General features: G+C 45.0%; 1 protein-coding gene across 1 annotated transcript; it reads left to right on the plus strand.

The window, feature by feature from the left end:
• Positions 1-7441: 7441 nt before the first annotated feature.
• Positions 7442-13885, plus strand: MYCN (MYCN proto-oncogene, bHLH transcription factor). The gene is made up of 3 exons (XM_048498839.1): positions 7442-7666; positions 9401-10314; positions 12361-13885. Exons 2-3 carry the CDS (start codon positions 9510-9512, stop codon positions 12957-12959), a joined length of 1404 nt encoding a protein of 467 aa, XP_048354796.1. The 5' UTR covers positions 7442-7666; positions 9401-9509; the 3' UTR covers positions 12960-13885.
• The last annotated feature ends 1649 nt before the right edge of the window (positions 13886-15534 follow it).

The following is a 15534-nucleotide window of genomic DNA, read 5'->3' on the forward strand; positions in this document are numbered from 1 at the left end:
GGACAGAGAAACTGAACTGCCATGGAACACATGCACTGAGAAGGAGAAAATCTACATATGTTTAATTTTGTGGAAAGAATAACTGAGGTAAGGCAATGATGAAAGGACTATGATAAAAGTTTTCCACTCTCAAAACACTGCTATGTTGTTGATTTCAAGACTGCTGCCATAAAAGAGAAGAACAATGCTCTCTTCTAAGGGAAATACAAGAGATAAGGGTTGTGGTATTAGCGCTGATTTAGTACAGACACCTCCTGAAGAATACTAAAACAATACAAGGAGGAAGCTCCCAAGACCCCTAGAGTCTCGTATTTAGGTGATGTTTTCTGTGGTAACAATTGCATCTCGATGACCTGGACAGGCAAACATCCCTTCCCTGTTTTGTCACAGTATTAGACCCCAGAAACTGACAGTCTCTTTCCCTTGCCCTTTTCAATATAGCAGAGAACCTGGAAAGGTGCCAACTTGCACACAGTGCTATGCTGTGGTTAGGAGGCATGTATCATGAAAGCTCATACCGAAATAAATGCTGTTTGCCTTCAAGGTACCGCTGGGCATTTTTACTAAAGTGGCATGTAGCCACCACAGCTGACTAGGGGAATAAATCCAAAGGGTCAACTGCGTTAGTCTGTTGTAGCATAGGAAAACAGAAGCGCGGTGGCACCCTATAGATTAACAACATTTATTTGAGCATGACTCTCATGAATCAGAAATAAAGTCTTGTACTACAACAGTATCCATTGAGCAGAAGAAACAAAAGAAATAGTGACTGAGTGAAAACAGGAATGGCTTTACCTCTGTTCGTATATTCTAAATCATAGAATATACGAACTTGATTACCTGCCCTTGCAAGAAAGAGGAGCAGAATTTGGAACCGGATGGAAGATAACAATATAGAAGGGAAGCGGGAGCAGAGGTGGGATCCAACCAGTTCTCACCACTTCTCTAGAAGTGGTTACTAATTTTTTCTGAGTGCCAAGAAGGGGTTGCTAAAGCAACCTCCCTGCCCAATAGGGACTGGAGGTGCGTGTGTGCGGCGGCGCCACTGTTTGAATCCCACCACCATCGGAACCTGTTATTAAAATTTTTGGATCCCACCACTGTGCTGGAGGGTAGGTGGGCAGGTCTTCTGGTAATACAAGGGTTTTCACATTTTTGTTCCACTAAATTCTGTTGATTGTGGTAGGAAAGAAACCTCTGAAAATGGGTTCAGGATTTCAGTCACAACTATGCAAGAACTGATTCTGTTCACAAGGAGAAGGAGATCTCGATACTATTGCAAAACAAACTCTGAAGTCTTGTGATATCACAGAGGTTGTCAGATTTACTGCACTATAAACTTTTTCAGTCCTAACCTGGATAACCCAGGCAAGTTTGATCTCTTTGGATCTCAGAAGCTAAGAAGGGTCCACCCTGTCAAGTATATGAATGGGAGACCACCAAGTAATACTATGGTGGTGACGTGGAGACAGGCGGTGACAAACCACCTCTGAAGCAGTTCTTAACTTGAAAAGCCCACCAGGGGTTGATGGCAAAACAAAAAAGCCCACAAAAAAAAACACGTTTGCAAGTCAAGCTTGTGTTTGCAGAATATTTAAGCCATGACAGATCTGTGAATCTTTGACAGCATAACTTGGATGGGTGTGCTGATCTTCAAACCTATTTTATGTGAGCTTACTTGGAAATTAACTCCAACGAACTTCAATGAGATTTCAGTTGTTGTTTTTTTGTTATGAAGAACATCCCCCAACCGTAAACCCAAGGTGGCTTTCCTAATGAAGTCAGATATAAATCACAGCAAAAAACACCCATAAACAGCACTCCTGCTAAACCCAACAAACGGATTAAGTAATTGTGCATAAAACTGCAGAATGACATGGCTACTCCTCCAGAATGTATTATTACAGTAATGTTTATTTATTAATGTGGTTTACTTCCATGGCATAGATGAAAGGTATGATTGGAACTCTCCAGTTCCTACCTGACTATACTTGAACAATAGGAGAATCTGAGAAATTATATATATATATATATTCACTTCCACTCGAAAATATTCACTTCCACTCGATTTATTAGCTATTTACTGTTTTCACTGCTCATCTCTGGCCATCTGCGTGAATATTCTAAGGGCAAACCAACCGCTCAGTCCCCAGACATGCTGCACGAACATTCTAAGGGTGACAGTTAAACACTACCAGCTTCATGTCCTTCACCAAGGTGCGTCAAATGCACTCTAACACCAAGGTTACAGTGCCATATTGGAGGACTTTTGCAGACTCTGTGCCTTCCCTTCCCTCCTCCTCTTCTAGGTCTTCCTTGTTGAAGAGGCCTTCTTCTACTTCCCTTAAGTACTGCTGGAGCAGTTCATTGTCCTCCAGGTTTTCCCTATACTCATCAAACACCGCCCTCGGGAGGTCTTGGCCCCGACCAGTTCCTGGCAGACTCACTCTTTTCAGTTGGTTGACTTTTTCTGCTGAATCTTGCTTTGGCTTCTGCCATAATCTCCGTGTAAGTGCGGGGTTCTTGTGGGCCTTCCGTGTTGGACGGACCTGGACGTTCCATGCCCATATGATTCGGGACGTTTGGTGCCTGGGTCCCCAGGGGGCGGCCGTGGGGTGGTATTAACTGTTGCTCTGCCCTTGGTTGGTCATTTCTTGTGACCCCTGTTGGTAGGAGGCTGGGGGCGGCTTTGTCCCCTGTTGTTACTTTCTTTCGTGGATACTCTGTTTCTTGGGTCAATTGTATGTCCCTTGTTTCATCGCTGCGTCTTTTGCGTTTGCGATTGTTAGGTCGTTTGCGATTGTTAGGCCGGGCTGCCCACTGCGGAAGAGGCGCCAGGTCTCTTTGGGCCAAATAATATTTTGGACAGGCATTGGCTCATGATTTGGTCATATGGGCCTTCTCACCTGGTTGATTTAGTGACGAGTGGGATCGACTGTTGCTTTTTGGTGGGCTCTCCTCTTTTTTCTTTGTCTTCCTCACTGGTCAGCTCGCCTTCCTCACTTCTTTCCTCCTCCTCCTCCTCGATGTAGTTGTTGCTACCCATATCCACCGTTTTTCTGGCTCTCGTTCTTTTCCTGGCTGTTTGTGGTTTGTGAAGTGGTTTGATACAGGAGATGGTGTGCGTCTTGTCTGCCCTTGGCTCTCTATTTTGTGTGTGATCCGGAGGGGGCAATGGCGGAGAGGGCGGTGGCAGGGATGGCAATTGAGGGAGTGGGGCTATTCTCAGCCCACTCAGCTCAGCTCGTTGCTTTCTAATTTTTAAGGCTTGTCTAATGGCTGTCCACCAATTGACCACCTCATGGCCGACCACTCCCTAATATCGTCCTTGAGGATTTGAACCAGTTCTGGAAAACTGCACTGCCACTGAATGGCTTCTTGAAATGTGTTTTTGGCATGTTCTTTCAACTGCTCAGTTTCCTGAGTGTTCAGGGGCCCCTGTCTGTCAATGAGCTCCTGTATCTCTGGGTCTGGTTCTGCCTGCTGTTCCATAGGGGACTGCTCTAAAGCAGGGTGGAGTTCTGCGTTGAGTTCTGACGGTAGGAAAAATCCTTTATTTGTGGTGGTTTTGGCAGATTAGTAAGGGAGCAAGGGGAAATGGGTTACTGTATCATACCATATAATTCAGCAAACCTGGGGATTTCATTCTAAAATTGCAGAAGCGTAAAATACATCTAATGTACTCCAGATTTGTAAGAAGAAGAAGAGAAGAAGAAGAAGAGTTTGGATTTATATCCCCCCCCTTTCTCTCCTGCAGGAGACTCAAAGGGGCTTACAATCTCCTTGCCTTCCCCCCCTCACAACAAACACAACAAACACTACTCTATGATTCTGTTTCTATTTTGGTACCAGAAACTCATATCCTGATTGTCTTAGAGGAAAAACAGCAAGCTGAATGGTTTTGAGGTGCGTAAAAGGGAGTTTATGTAGTTTGTGTATGTTTACGAATGTTTACGTAGATTCCATTTTTCCGATGTGCTGATTGGCTGCAGCTAAGGGGTGGGGAGAACAGGTAGTGAAGCTGGAAAAATAAACCGGCCCATCTCCCTTGGTGTTTGCATGGGAGCGGCACTGGCTTTTTCAAAAGAACCGCCAATTTCATTGTTTTTTGAAAGCCGCGGGATCTCACGGGGCGGGCCTGATATAGGCCCAGAAACCATGCAGAATTCATGGCCAAACCATGGTTCACTTCCTTATCCCAGGATATATTGGCCATCGGGAAAACACCCTTGCGTATATTAAAATGAGGACAAACCTTGTTCTCCACCTGTCACACTGGGGTGGAGGGTAAGTACCCCACTGATAGGGATTCTGCAACATGGGGTAATATCTGTGTGCACACCCCACAGAAAAAAAGCTCTATACCCTCCAACTGCTTTACAAGCACCACTTCTCAGACACAAACACACAACCTGTTAGTTTTGCTAGTAAGAACATAAGAACTAGCCTGCTGGATCAGACCAGAGTCCATCTAGTCCAGCACTGCTACTCGCAGTGGCCCACCAGGTGCCTTTGGGAGCTCACATATAGGATGTGAAAGCAATGGCCTTCTGCTGCTGCTGCTCCTGAGCATCTGGTCTGCTAAGACATTTGCAATCTGAGATCAAGGAGGATCAAGATTGGTAGCCATAGATCGACTTCTCCCCCATAAATCTATCCAAGCCCCCTTTAAAGCTATCCAGGTTAGTGGCCATCACCACCTCCTGTGGCAGCATATTCTAAAAACCACTCACATGTTGTGTGAAGAAGTGTTTCCTTTTATTAGTCCTAATTCTTCCCCCCCCCCCCCCGCATTTTCAATGAATGCCCCCCTGGTTCTAGTATTGTGAGAAAGAGAGAAAAATTTCTCTCTGTTAACATTTTCTACCCCATGCATAATTTTGTAGACTTCAATCATATCCCCCCCAGACGTCTCCTCTCCGAACTAAAGAGTCCCAAACGCTACAGCCTCTCCTCATAAGGAAGGTGCTCCAATCCCTCAATCGTCCTCATTGCCCTTCTCTGCACTTTTTCTATCTCTTCAATATCCTTTTTGAGATGGGGCAACCAGAACTGAACACAGTACTCCCAAGTGCGGTCAGTAAGTAGTAACATCAGCACCCCAACTTTATAAAATATCGCTAATGAATTTTACTGTGCACAGTGCATGACCATTCAAACTCCTTTGTGATTAGGAGCAAGACGGGCTTTAGGGCCATTTTTGCACTGTGCTGAGAAGCAGGAATTCAAGGGATGAGCTACTCCAAAGGATCAAAAAGCCATACTTTTTTTTCACAAAGGGGAGGGAGGATCAATGTAATCCGTGCCCAGGAGAGTAAAAATTTACCTTCTGATTCATGATGAAAACTTGGTACGTGGGCGGAAAAAACATGTTCAAGGCTGCAGCCAGTAAAACGAACACCATGTATGTCTAAAGGTCATTAGCACTGATCTGATTTTGCTTTCAGTAGAGAACAAGGAAGAAAGCAGCCATTGAAGAGGAAGAGTTAGGGGAGCCACATGCGACTGCAGCGAGGAGTTAATGTGACTCACGCTGGAACTAAAAAGAAAACTCCACCAGGACGCCAGGCAAATGGGCAGAAGTCATTTCCATCAGCAGCCTACACACCCAATGTTCCTGCCAGCCATGTGTTTGACTTCACACATCAAGCCATACACACCCTGGGGCACCTGTTGGGTCTCACACCAGTGATCCTACGCCACTTGAAGGCGTTTCTGTTCATTTGCAGGGAGAAAGTCAGAGCAAGTGTAACCTCAGCTTGTGGGTTCTGTAGGGCAGAACTTGGAATGAGTTTGCAACAACAAATTTTAAAAACAAAATGGTTTACTTTCTTAACATCTAACATCAACATTTAACATCACGCTTCAAGGTCCTGTTCAGGTTGCATTTCAAGTCCTTCCAGTTACAGTCTTCTGATATTTCCAAGTCCAATTCTTCTTTGCAAGTGGGTTGGCTCCTGAAGACTCCAAGGGCTTGGTGAACAGGATTCAACATGATGAAGGTTTCCAGGAGAACTCTCACCCATTACAAACACAAAAAGAAACCCTTAACAAGGTGTTAAGGACTTATGCAAATCAAGGTCCGAGTCTGGTAGCCTTGTCTGCTCCAACTACATGAGCTCTGCAGCCTTCTCCAGCTTTGGGTCTCCACCCCTTTCTGGGTCAACCCATTCTGAGCATGGGGGTTATACAAGCGTTGTAGCAAAAGGCACAGAAGCCCTAACCTATTTAGCAGTTTAGAGGTCAGAGTGTCAGGCTAAGAATCAGGAGTCCAGGTTCAAATTTCAATTCTGCCTTGGAAGATCTTTTGGGCCACAGACGGGCTCAGCCAAACTCACCTCAATGGTTGTTGTGAGGATAAAATGGAGGAGAGGAGATTGATGTCAGCCACTGTAGGCCCCCTTTGGAGAGAAATATAAATCAAGGTACAATTATACCATGGGTGTAAATCAACAGGAGTCTAGGGGCATCTTAAAGGAAAAATGAGCATAGTGGACCCTAGTCCATCAAAACCTATAATGGAATTAAAAGAAAACCCGTGTTAGTTTTTAAACAGGTTGATTCCTGTTGATTTTGGGGACGCAAGGGCCAAACAGCATTACCACTGTGGACTTATTTTCAGTATTTTGCTTAGACCAGAATTTCCGCGGTTGCTGTTTTTCCTCTTCCAACCGCAAGGAGTCGCCTGTTGCAGAGCAAAGCTCTCAAGTTCTGCAAACGTCGTGCATTATTTATACAATATAGGCAAGGGGGGGGGGGTGTAAGGAAGAAGGGCGCACACACGCCTGGAGGGGGTTGTATTTATTTTTCCTTACGATCTCCAGCCCTGGAGTGAGCCTGTGTTTCAGGCGGTCTCTCCCCCCAAAGACAAAGGCGCTACGTTTCCCCATTTCCACGCAATCCTAGGTTGGTGCATAATGGCAAACAATTGTGGGACAAAACCCTCTAAATAATTATTCGCCTGCCCCCCCCCCCGCACATATTTACAAAGAACATCCTGTCTCTTCTCCTTGCAAAAATCAAGCTTCGGTAGAAAACAATTCTATTTCTTTCCCCCGAAGGAGAAGGACGAAGGTGGCGACCACCGGGAAGGGGCGTGTGTTGCATGCATGCATCTGAGGCTGCAAATCTAGCCGGCTTGCAGGGGAGTGCATTTCCAGGGCAGATCGGCGAGACTTTACTGGATCTGGCCGAGACACAACCTCGCAAGCCCCAGCGATCAAATAAAGCCGAGCCCGTCTCCTCTGTTGCAAAGTGCGTGACCCACCCACGGTGGCAGCGAAGCAAACGCAGCAGGGCTGCTGCGGAGCTTCTCGCATTTGCTTTTGCTTGCAAAGAATAAAGAGGCGGTGGGGGGAGAGGTGGGGGATTTTGGCGCCAAATGTCTGGCCCCTCCCCTGGTTTATGGAAATCAGGGGGTGGAGTTAGGTCTCTCGCTCGCTCTCCCCCCCCCCCCGGGTGTGTCAGGACTTTTTTTTTTAAGTTAATAATATAGAAGGGCTTCAAAGCCCACTCGGTGACAGTCATCTGTCTGCAAGCAAAGAGTGCATGCGGAGGGCTCAGCCAGGCTCGGGGGGCCGATCGGGCTTGCAGCGGCTCCATTCGAGAACATCAGCTGCTTGAATTATCCCCCCCCCCCCCGCTTTGCAATCGCCACCGCCAGGAGGTAAGAAGGCAGAAGCGTAAATGCTGGGGATGCATGAGAAAAAAAATTAAACCTACCAAAATATATTTTTTAAGATTTGCAAGTGGGGGTGGCTGGAATTGCATTTCTGTCTCTGAATGTATCTCGCGCGGGCTTGCGTTGGCATTTCGGCAGTGGGTACTGGCACAGGGTTTGTTTGGTTTTTCATTCATCAGCAGCCAAGCGTGCATGCATGCAGATATATATATATATATATTCTAGGTGCAGCTTGTTGTGCAGAAGACGAGCTTTTGTTAGGTCACTTACAGAGGCCGTTTCTCTCGGGTTGTTTATTATTATTTTTAAAACACCTTCCTTGCTGGGGAATGAATAAGGCGATTCGACCGAGGGAGAAGAAAATCATAATTGTACAATAGCGGGCGGACGAACCAGGGGGCGGGGCGGGCAGGCGATTGCAGCTGGGCTGGCTTTGGGGAGCCGTCGCTGGACGCCTCCTTGGACTCGGGAAGCTTTTCTTGGGGGGAGGGGGAGAGACTTGTCCCCCAGCTCCGTTTTCTCTGCCCCTTTCACCCACCCAGCCCAGCCCAGTTTTGAGCCCCTCTCTTCCTCCGCTTATGCATGCAGCTGGGGAGGTTTTCCGCAGCGCGGTTGCAGCTTCAGGCGTGCAAAAACAAAACCCTGCTGGGGTGGCTTTGCGGTGGGTGGGTGGGTGGTTGTGGGGGGACTGGACGTTGCTCCGCTCGGGGGATCGGGAGCAACTTGCAACAGGAGATGCGGGGGAACTTGCCCCGCATCTTGCAGGGCGCCAGGCGAGGAATTGCTGGAGAGTCAGCCTTAGTCCACAAACCGGAGTAGGATGCTGTGTAGACCCGGGATGCTTCCCTTGAAAGGATGCACAAAATGGCAGTGCCAAGACCAAACACCTTTACTGCTCGGTCACATCTGCCACTCCGCCCCGTATTACTTGTGTCAAGAAATAAACAACAGCCCAGGGACGCCCAAGCACCTTTTATTCCAGAAAGCAGTCCATTTCCCCAGATGAAGCCGGTGACTCTTAAAACCTTGCTAGGTCAGGCAGATGCCAAAAAAAAAAAAACACACAACTTGCTATGCCTTATTAGGGAATCGTGATGATCCAGATCAGTGGGTTGTGTGTTGGGTTTCGTGGTATTGCCTAATGCTGCCGCTTTGAGAAGCTTCCTATGCTGGCTTCCCACTAGCTGTGGGTGTGGGTCGCTGGAAACGGGAACTGGGAATGAATGGGATTGGCAGTGTGCAAAGAGCCTCTTCATCCTCCCCCCTCCCCATCCCACGGTCCTCCTTTTCCTTGTCAGCAGATGACAAAAGAGGAAAGAAACTTCCTCTTACTTTGCTGCCATGTCCAGAGGGCTTTTAAATCCCCCCTCCTGATGAAGGCACTGCCGTTTGCAGCTCTAGGCATCTGCAGGACTGAAAGGGGTGAGGGAATTGTATAGGGCTTGCTAACCAGCCTTGTCCATTCATATATACAAACTCTCATAGTTCTCTCCTGCTTTAGAAGATGGAAAACCAAGCAGCTATTGAGCTAAGGGGGGCCAAATCTGATTTTTAGCTGCTCTGATGGGTTGGCTACACACACACCCCTGCAATAATTTGCAGGAGTTTTGCTTTTTTTAAAAAATAAATAAATACAGGCTCTTAAAGGAAAGCACCACCAATTAGATGTGTACATTTCTGAATCGGTAATCTCATTTGTATTCCCTCCCTGCGTTTCAGATCCTGCTTGGGAGGGGGAGCATATTCAAGTGGAAAACAAAACAGATTTTTCCCTCTCAATTTATCGAAGCCCAGCCTGAAAGGATTCCTATTGAAGAAAACGACAGCGATGCCGGGGATGGTCAGTAAAAACCCAGATCTCGAATTTGACTCGTTGCAACCTTGCTTCTACCCGGACGAAGACGATTTTTATTTGTGTGGTCCGGATTCTGCTCCCCCGGGGGAGGACATCTGGAAAAAGTTTGAGCTCCTGCCTACACCTCCTCTGTCTCCAAGTCCGGCGGGTCTACAGGAGAACCCTCCGGGAGGAGCCCCCTTGTCATGGGGGGCAGTGGCTCTGGGGGGGTTCCGAACCGGCGACTCTCTCGACTGGGCTTCAGAATTGCTGCTGCTGCCTCCGGAAGCTGACCTGTGGGGCAGCACAGATGTAGGGGACTCCTTCGAGACCGGCTTAGGAGAGAGCAGCAACCTCAACGCCATCATTATCCAGGACTGTATGTGGAGTGGCTTCTCTGCCCGGGAGAAACTGGAAAGGGCGGTGAATGAGAAGCTGCAGAGCAAAGGAGGGGCGGCGGCTGCTCCTGCCACAGCTGTCTCTGCCACCACCACCTCGGCCACCCCCAACGCCAGCGCTGGGAACGACGGCAGCAGCCAGGGAGAGCTGAACAACTCGGTCTCGGAGTGTGTGGACCCAGCAGTGGTTTTCCCGTTCCCCATTAACAAGAGAGAGCCGGTGGCTTCAGCTGTGGCCTCAGCTGCAGGGGGTGTGGCTGGTATCCGGGTGAGCGTTTCGAGTAATGGCGGGGCCGCACAAGGGGCGGCGGGTCCCCCTTCGCGCAATGGACGTCACCCCAGCGCTGCAAGCAACACCCGAGCCAACAGCAGCTCAGGGGACGACACTCTGAGCGATTCTGGTAAATAGTTCCTTTCTGTTGATTATGTGCCTCCATCTCATGATTGTGTAAAAGCCCCCCCCCCCTCTCTACACCTCAGTCCGCAACCAACACCCCAGTTTACAGTGGGATGGGCTTCCTCAGGACACATCTTTGCCATCCAGCTGGAAGCTGAATCATGCATTTGTAGCAGAAATACTGCATTTTTTTTTTACCTGATAGGGGAGTGCTGATCAAATATCCTGCCTTTAGCTGTTCTCATGAAATCTATACTGCCCGTGCTACAATCGTGTGATAAGGATAGTCTGCTATATTTTGGTCTGTGGGCACAGATAGTGAACAAAAGGTAACTTTCCTCAGGCTTTTTACCCTTTTCCCCCCTGCAACTGAATTAAAGTACTAGGTCATTTACTGCCCTTCCCACTCCTCAATATGGGACAGTGATTGGTGAAATTCGTACTAGGTCTTTTTTTCCCCTGTTTCTGACACTTCTGTTGTTTACAGTGCAATCCCGAACAGTTACACCCATCTAAACCCATTGACCTTGCTGAACTTAGAAAAATGTAATTCTATTTAGGATTGCACCCTTAGTTTGAAGGAGTGGGGACTGAGCGACAATTGATGCACACTGACTTAGAGTTAGCAAGACTGAAAGGGGCAGAAGCAATAAAAGGTCAGACAGATGTAAGGAAAAGGAGAAACCCCTTGGATCTCTTACAGCTGTGTTTTTCTACAACTTGGCTTTTGAGGGGCTGAGCTAGAATAATCCAGCAGTAGTGAACCCAGGAGTTGTCCACAATGTCAGACATGGCACGCACATCGGTTTGGTGGATCTTTGTGGTTTTTAAAGATTTAACAAAGAATTAATTAGCACGCTTCTTGGCTAGTCAAAGAGTAAGTGAGCTTTATTGCTTTCTTCCCTGTTACATGTATTACAAAAGATGACCAGTAGATGGCAGTATGCTTGCCTCTGTTACCCCACCATCATATCAGGAAAGTTTATTTGGGGGCTCTGTTTTTTTCCTCAATTGTGTGGGTCTTCCTAAGTTTAAGTAGTGATGATAGATACTGGATAATCTTTGTTTAACATTTCTTATGCTAAATGCCAATCCAAGTTTATTCCATACTGTGCTTGGCCTGAAAAAGTGTAGCTTATGCAAAAAAAAGTAAATGGGCCTGTTTTCAGAATAATTATTACTCAGAAGGAGGGCTTAGGCAGTCCGGTTTTGTATCATATTCAAAGGCAATGAAATAGCAGCAAGTAAATACTCAAGACTGGCTTTAGCAGAGCATAGTGTTGAAATCATCACTTTGACTACTGTCAACACTCCCAGGGGGGGGAAAAGAAAAAAAATGTCAATAAAAAGTTTTTCTCTTATGTAAATGAGTGGATGCAGAGCCCCATCATAATAAACTTGACGATCAGCCTCCAGTTCAAAAGACTCAGCACTCCCTTCAGGTCTGCATCTTGACAGCTTTGAGGGAGGGAGCATTTCCTCTCAACAGCTGTCTTCTTGGCAGTAAACCAAAACTTGGGCTTAAAGGGACCTACCAACTGGAACGGCTTTGCATTCTCCATTAGAACAAATCCAACAATTGTTCACTTTTGTGGTCTTTCTTTTTTAAAAAAAGTTTGTTCCATAGTGTGTGTGTGTCTGTCTTGTGTGTGCATTGTGTGCCTGTATTATTTTTTTGGTTTTGTCCCTCGAATTTAAGTCCACACAAAGGTGGTTCCCAGTGCAAATTAGATGGTTCTTTTACAATTATCCGGGTTGTGACTTGATTCCAAGGTCTTATCACTATTTTAAATGAAAACCACTTATTAAACAATCTCTGCTGAGACTGCAGAACACACACTTGCCTTTTCCCTTTTTGCTAAATGCCGCTTTCCTGCTTACACTGCATATTTTTTGAGCATTTAAATATTTATACATTGGTATTTGCCCTGGGAATTGCCTTTATTTTGCATACATATATGCTAATTAATGCTAAACGCTTGAGAGCCTTCTGGTATTGTTTTCCTCAGAGAATAACTGTTGGTTGTTTTTCTTTTTTCCATTTCAAAAGACGAAGAGGAGGATGAGGAGGATGAGGAAGAAGAAATCGATGTAGTAACAGTGGAAAAGAGGCGGACCTCCTCCAACAAACCGGTTACCACCCTGACTATCACAGTGCGCACCAAAAACGTCAGCCCAGTGGCCTCTGTGAGAACTCAGCCAAATGAAGTCATCCTTAAGCGCTGCGCTCCTATTCATCAGCAACACAACTACGCCGCGCCTTCTCCATATATGGAAAGCGAAGATGGACCACCACAGAAAAAGCTAAAAAGTGAACCACCCCGTCCAGTAAAACCTATGACCCAACCAAAGCCGAAGAGCTCGAGTCCTCGAAACTCTGACTCGGAAGACAGCGAGCGTCGACGGAACCACAACATTCTGGAACGTCAGCGACGTAATGATTTGAGGTCAAGTTTCCTCACGTTAAGGGACCATGTGCCGGAACTGGTGAAAAACGAGAAAGCGGCAAAAGTTGTCATCTTGAAAAAAGCCACTGAGTATGTTCATTCCTTACAGTCAGAGGAACAAAAGTTATTGCTGGAAAAGGAAAAACTTCAAGTCCGGCAACAGCAGCTAATAAAAAAATTAGAACACATGCAGATTTGCTAAATCTTTTTTAAAATAAAGTCTTTTTGTTCTTGTTTTTTAAATTGTCTGATCGGGACAGCCACTGCCACTTTGCACATTTTTGATTCCTTAAAGAAAGTTGTGTTTTTGACGTTAAGAATGTTGGTTTTTCTTTCAAATCCAGTCTCTGAAGTCAGTGATAAAACTCCTTGCAATTTGGATGGAGAGCAAACGGATGTTCCTTTTATGGAGATAAAATAGACTGCCAAACCATGACGGAAGGCGCTTGTATTTCCTCTTAGAACTATAGATGTTCTTAAATACTGTGAGCATTCAAGAGTTGCTTACAACATCCCGTTGAGTTTGGAAACCTGAATTCCTTTTTTAAATGGTGCTTACGTTTTACCAGGTGTTATGGGGCAAAATCAATTTTGTACCCTTTTGGAGGGGAAAAGCCCACCTCTGTAAATACCATATAAACAATTGCCTTTTGTACATTGTCTTGGGTTATGAGAGGTTACTTTTGCTACCAATATTAGACTGGAAGTTCACACCTAAGTACTGTAATACCTCAATGTTTGAGGAGCATGGTTTTGTATACAAATATATTGTTAATCTCTGTTATGTACTGTACTAATTCTTACACTGCCTGTATACTTTAGTATGATGCTGATACATAACTAAATTTGATACTTATATTTTCGTATGAAAATGGTTGTGGAAAGTTTTGAGTAGATATTACTTTATCACTTTTTGAACTAAGAAAACTTTTGTAAAGAAATTTACTATATATGCCTTTTTTCCCTAGCCTGTTTCTTCCAGTTAATGTATTTGTTCATGTTTGTTGCATAGAACTGGGTAATTGCAAAAGTTCTGTGTTTTATTTCTTCCAATGATGTACATTTAGTGCTGCATCTTTATAGCACTTTGAAATACCTCATGTTTATGAATAAATAGCAATTAAATGATGTGCAACTTACTGTTTTTTTGTATCATGGACATTGTATTATTCGCTATGGTCTAGCTGGTAGCAAAGATTGCACACCCCATGGTATCTTTATGGTTTCCCTGCATGGTTGTGAATTGTGCTCTCCTTGAACTCCAGCAGTCATTCACAACTGCACTGTGAAAATCCAGTTCTGAAGTACAGAGGTGGGAAATCCAGGATGTGAATTAATGCCATAGTATAATAATAGTGTTCTTTGTGTGCAGTTTTGGTTTCTGATCGTTCTCTATCCAAAATCGTATGTTTCACTATGCATCTTATTCAATTTAGTTTGAGATCAGGCTCTGAGTTGAATCAGTCTAGGGATGTGGGTTTCTGTCGATCTTCATTTCTATCTGTTTCACTTAGCCATTCCACATCAGTAAGAAATGTTTACATGGGTATCCAGCCTTACTTCAGAAGTGTGTTACAACAGTCCCTTACATATTAAGTTAAAAACTTCATGACTTGCCCAGTATCTTGAGCTTTATGTTGGAATTTGAACTTGAGTTTTCTGTGTCCAATACTCTAGCTGTTATGCCACATGGTCTGTTCACAAAAGGACTGCCACTGTTATCCTAAGCAGAGTTGCATTCTTTTAAGTCCACTGAAGTCAGTGGGCTTAGAAGGCTGTAACCTTGCATAGGATTTTAGTGCAAATCGTGATCTTAAATCTGGCAAGTGTGTGAAATATGCATTTATTGTTAGTCATAATAGAGGCCTCATTGACATTTTAGTGAGAGTTCTACATATGCAAGCTCAGAACACTAAACCTTAAAGAAGGCTTACAGGGAAATAAAATGTACTTTCTAAAAACTACCTTAAACTGCAGGTCTAAATTGTGATGGAAAAGGTGCTTTGGGTTTGTCCGAAGGTTTGCCATGTTCAACTGCATGTTTAATTTTTCTTCTTTGAACAGCTGACCTGTGTCACACCCAAAAACTGCTTTTGAATTTCACTTTAGTTTCAAGGCATTTTCCATGCACTACTTGCAAGATTTCTGAGAAACACAAGTCCAAAGTAGCAATGCCATCCTTAACAGTTACATCTTCTAAGCTGATTGAAATCAGTGAGCTTAGGACAGAGTAATTCTGTACAGGATAGTATTTTGTAGGTGTACAATTCTTTGGATCTATGCCCAAATGCTTTGGGTACAAAACTTGACAATATCAGAAATCTTAGTGTTACTGAGGAAAGAAATGGCATTCCCTTATAACTGTGGTTGTCTTTGCAAAAAGTTTCTTCGGAAACAACTTTTGATCTCTCTTCAATTCCAGATTCATGCTTTGGGGAATACTGGGGTTCTTGAATGCTAGAATAAGTTAATCTGTTGCAGGTATGTTAACTCTTGTTATGTGGAGAACCCACTAATCCATTGCCTACAGATATACAGGCAAAATGCTATTGAGGGTATAACTGATTGCCACAAACTGCCCACTGTAAAACCTGATTTCTCCGATAATTTCTGGGATCTGTGAATTCTGTTTGTCACCAATGGGACAGCTCACAACTGATAAAATTAGGAGCAAGCTAGTGCACTCATACATCCTGTAGCAGAGGTCCTCTGAAATAAATGGTTATTGAACATATTCCAAGTGCAATGTTTGCTTTGTTTGATTATAGCAAGTTTCC

The sequence above is a fragment of the Sphaerodactylus townsendi genome, linkage group LG01 (assembly GCF_021028975.2).
Source record: "Sphaerodactylus townsendi isolate TG3544 linkage group LG01, MPM_Stown_v2.3, whole genome shotgun sequence".
Classification (NCBI taxonomy): Eukaryota; Metazoa; Chordata; class Lepidosauria; order Squamata; family Sphaerodactylidae; genus Sphaerodactylus; species Sphaerodactylus townsendi.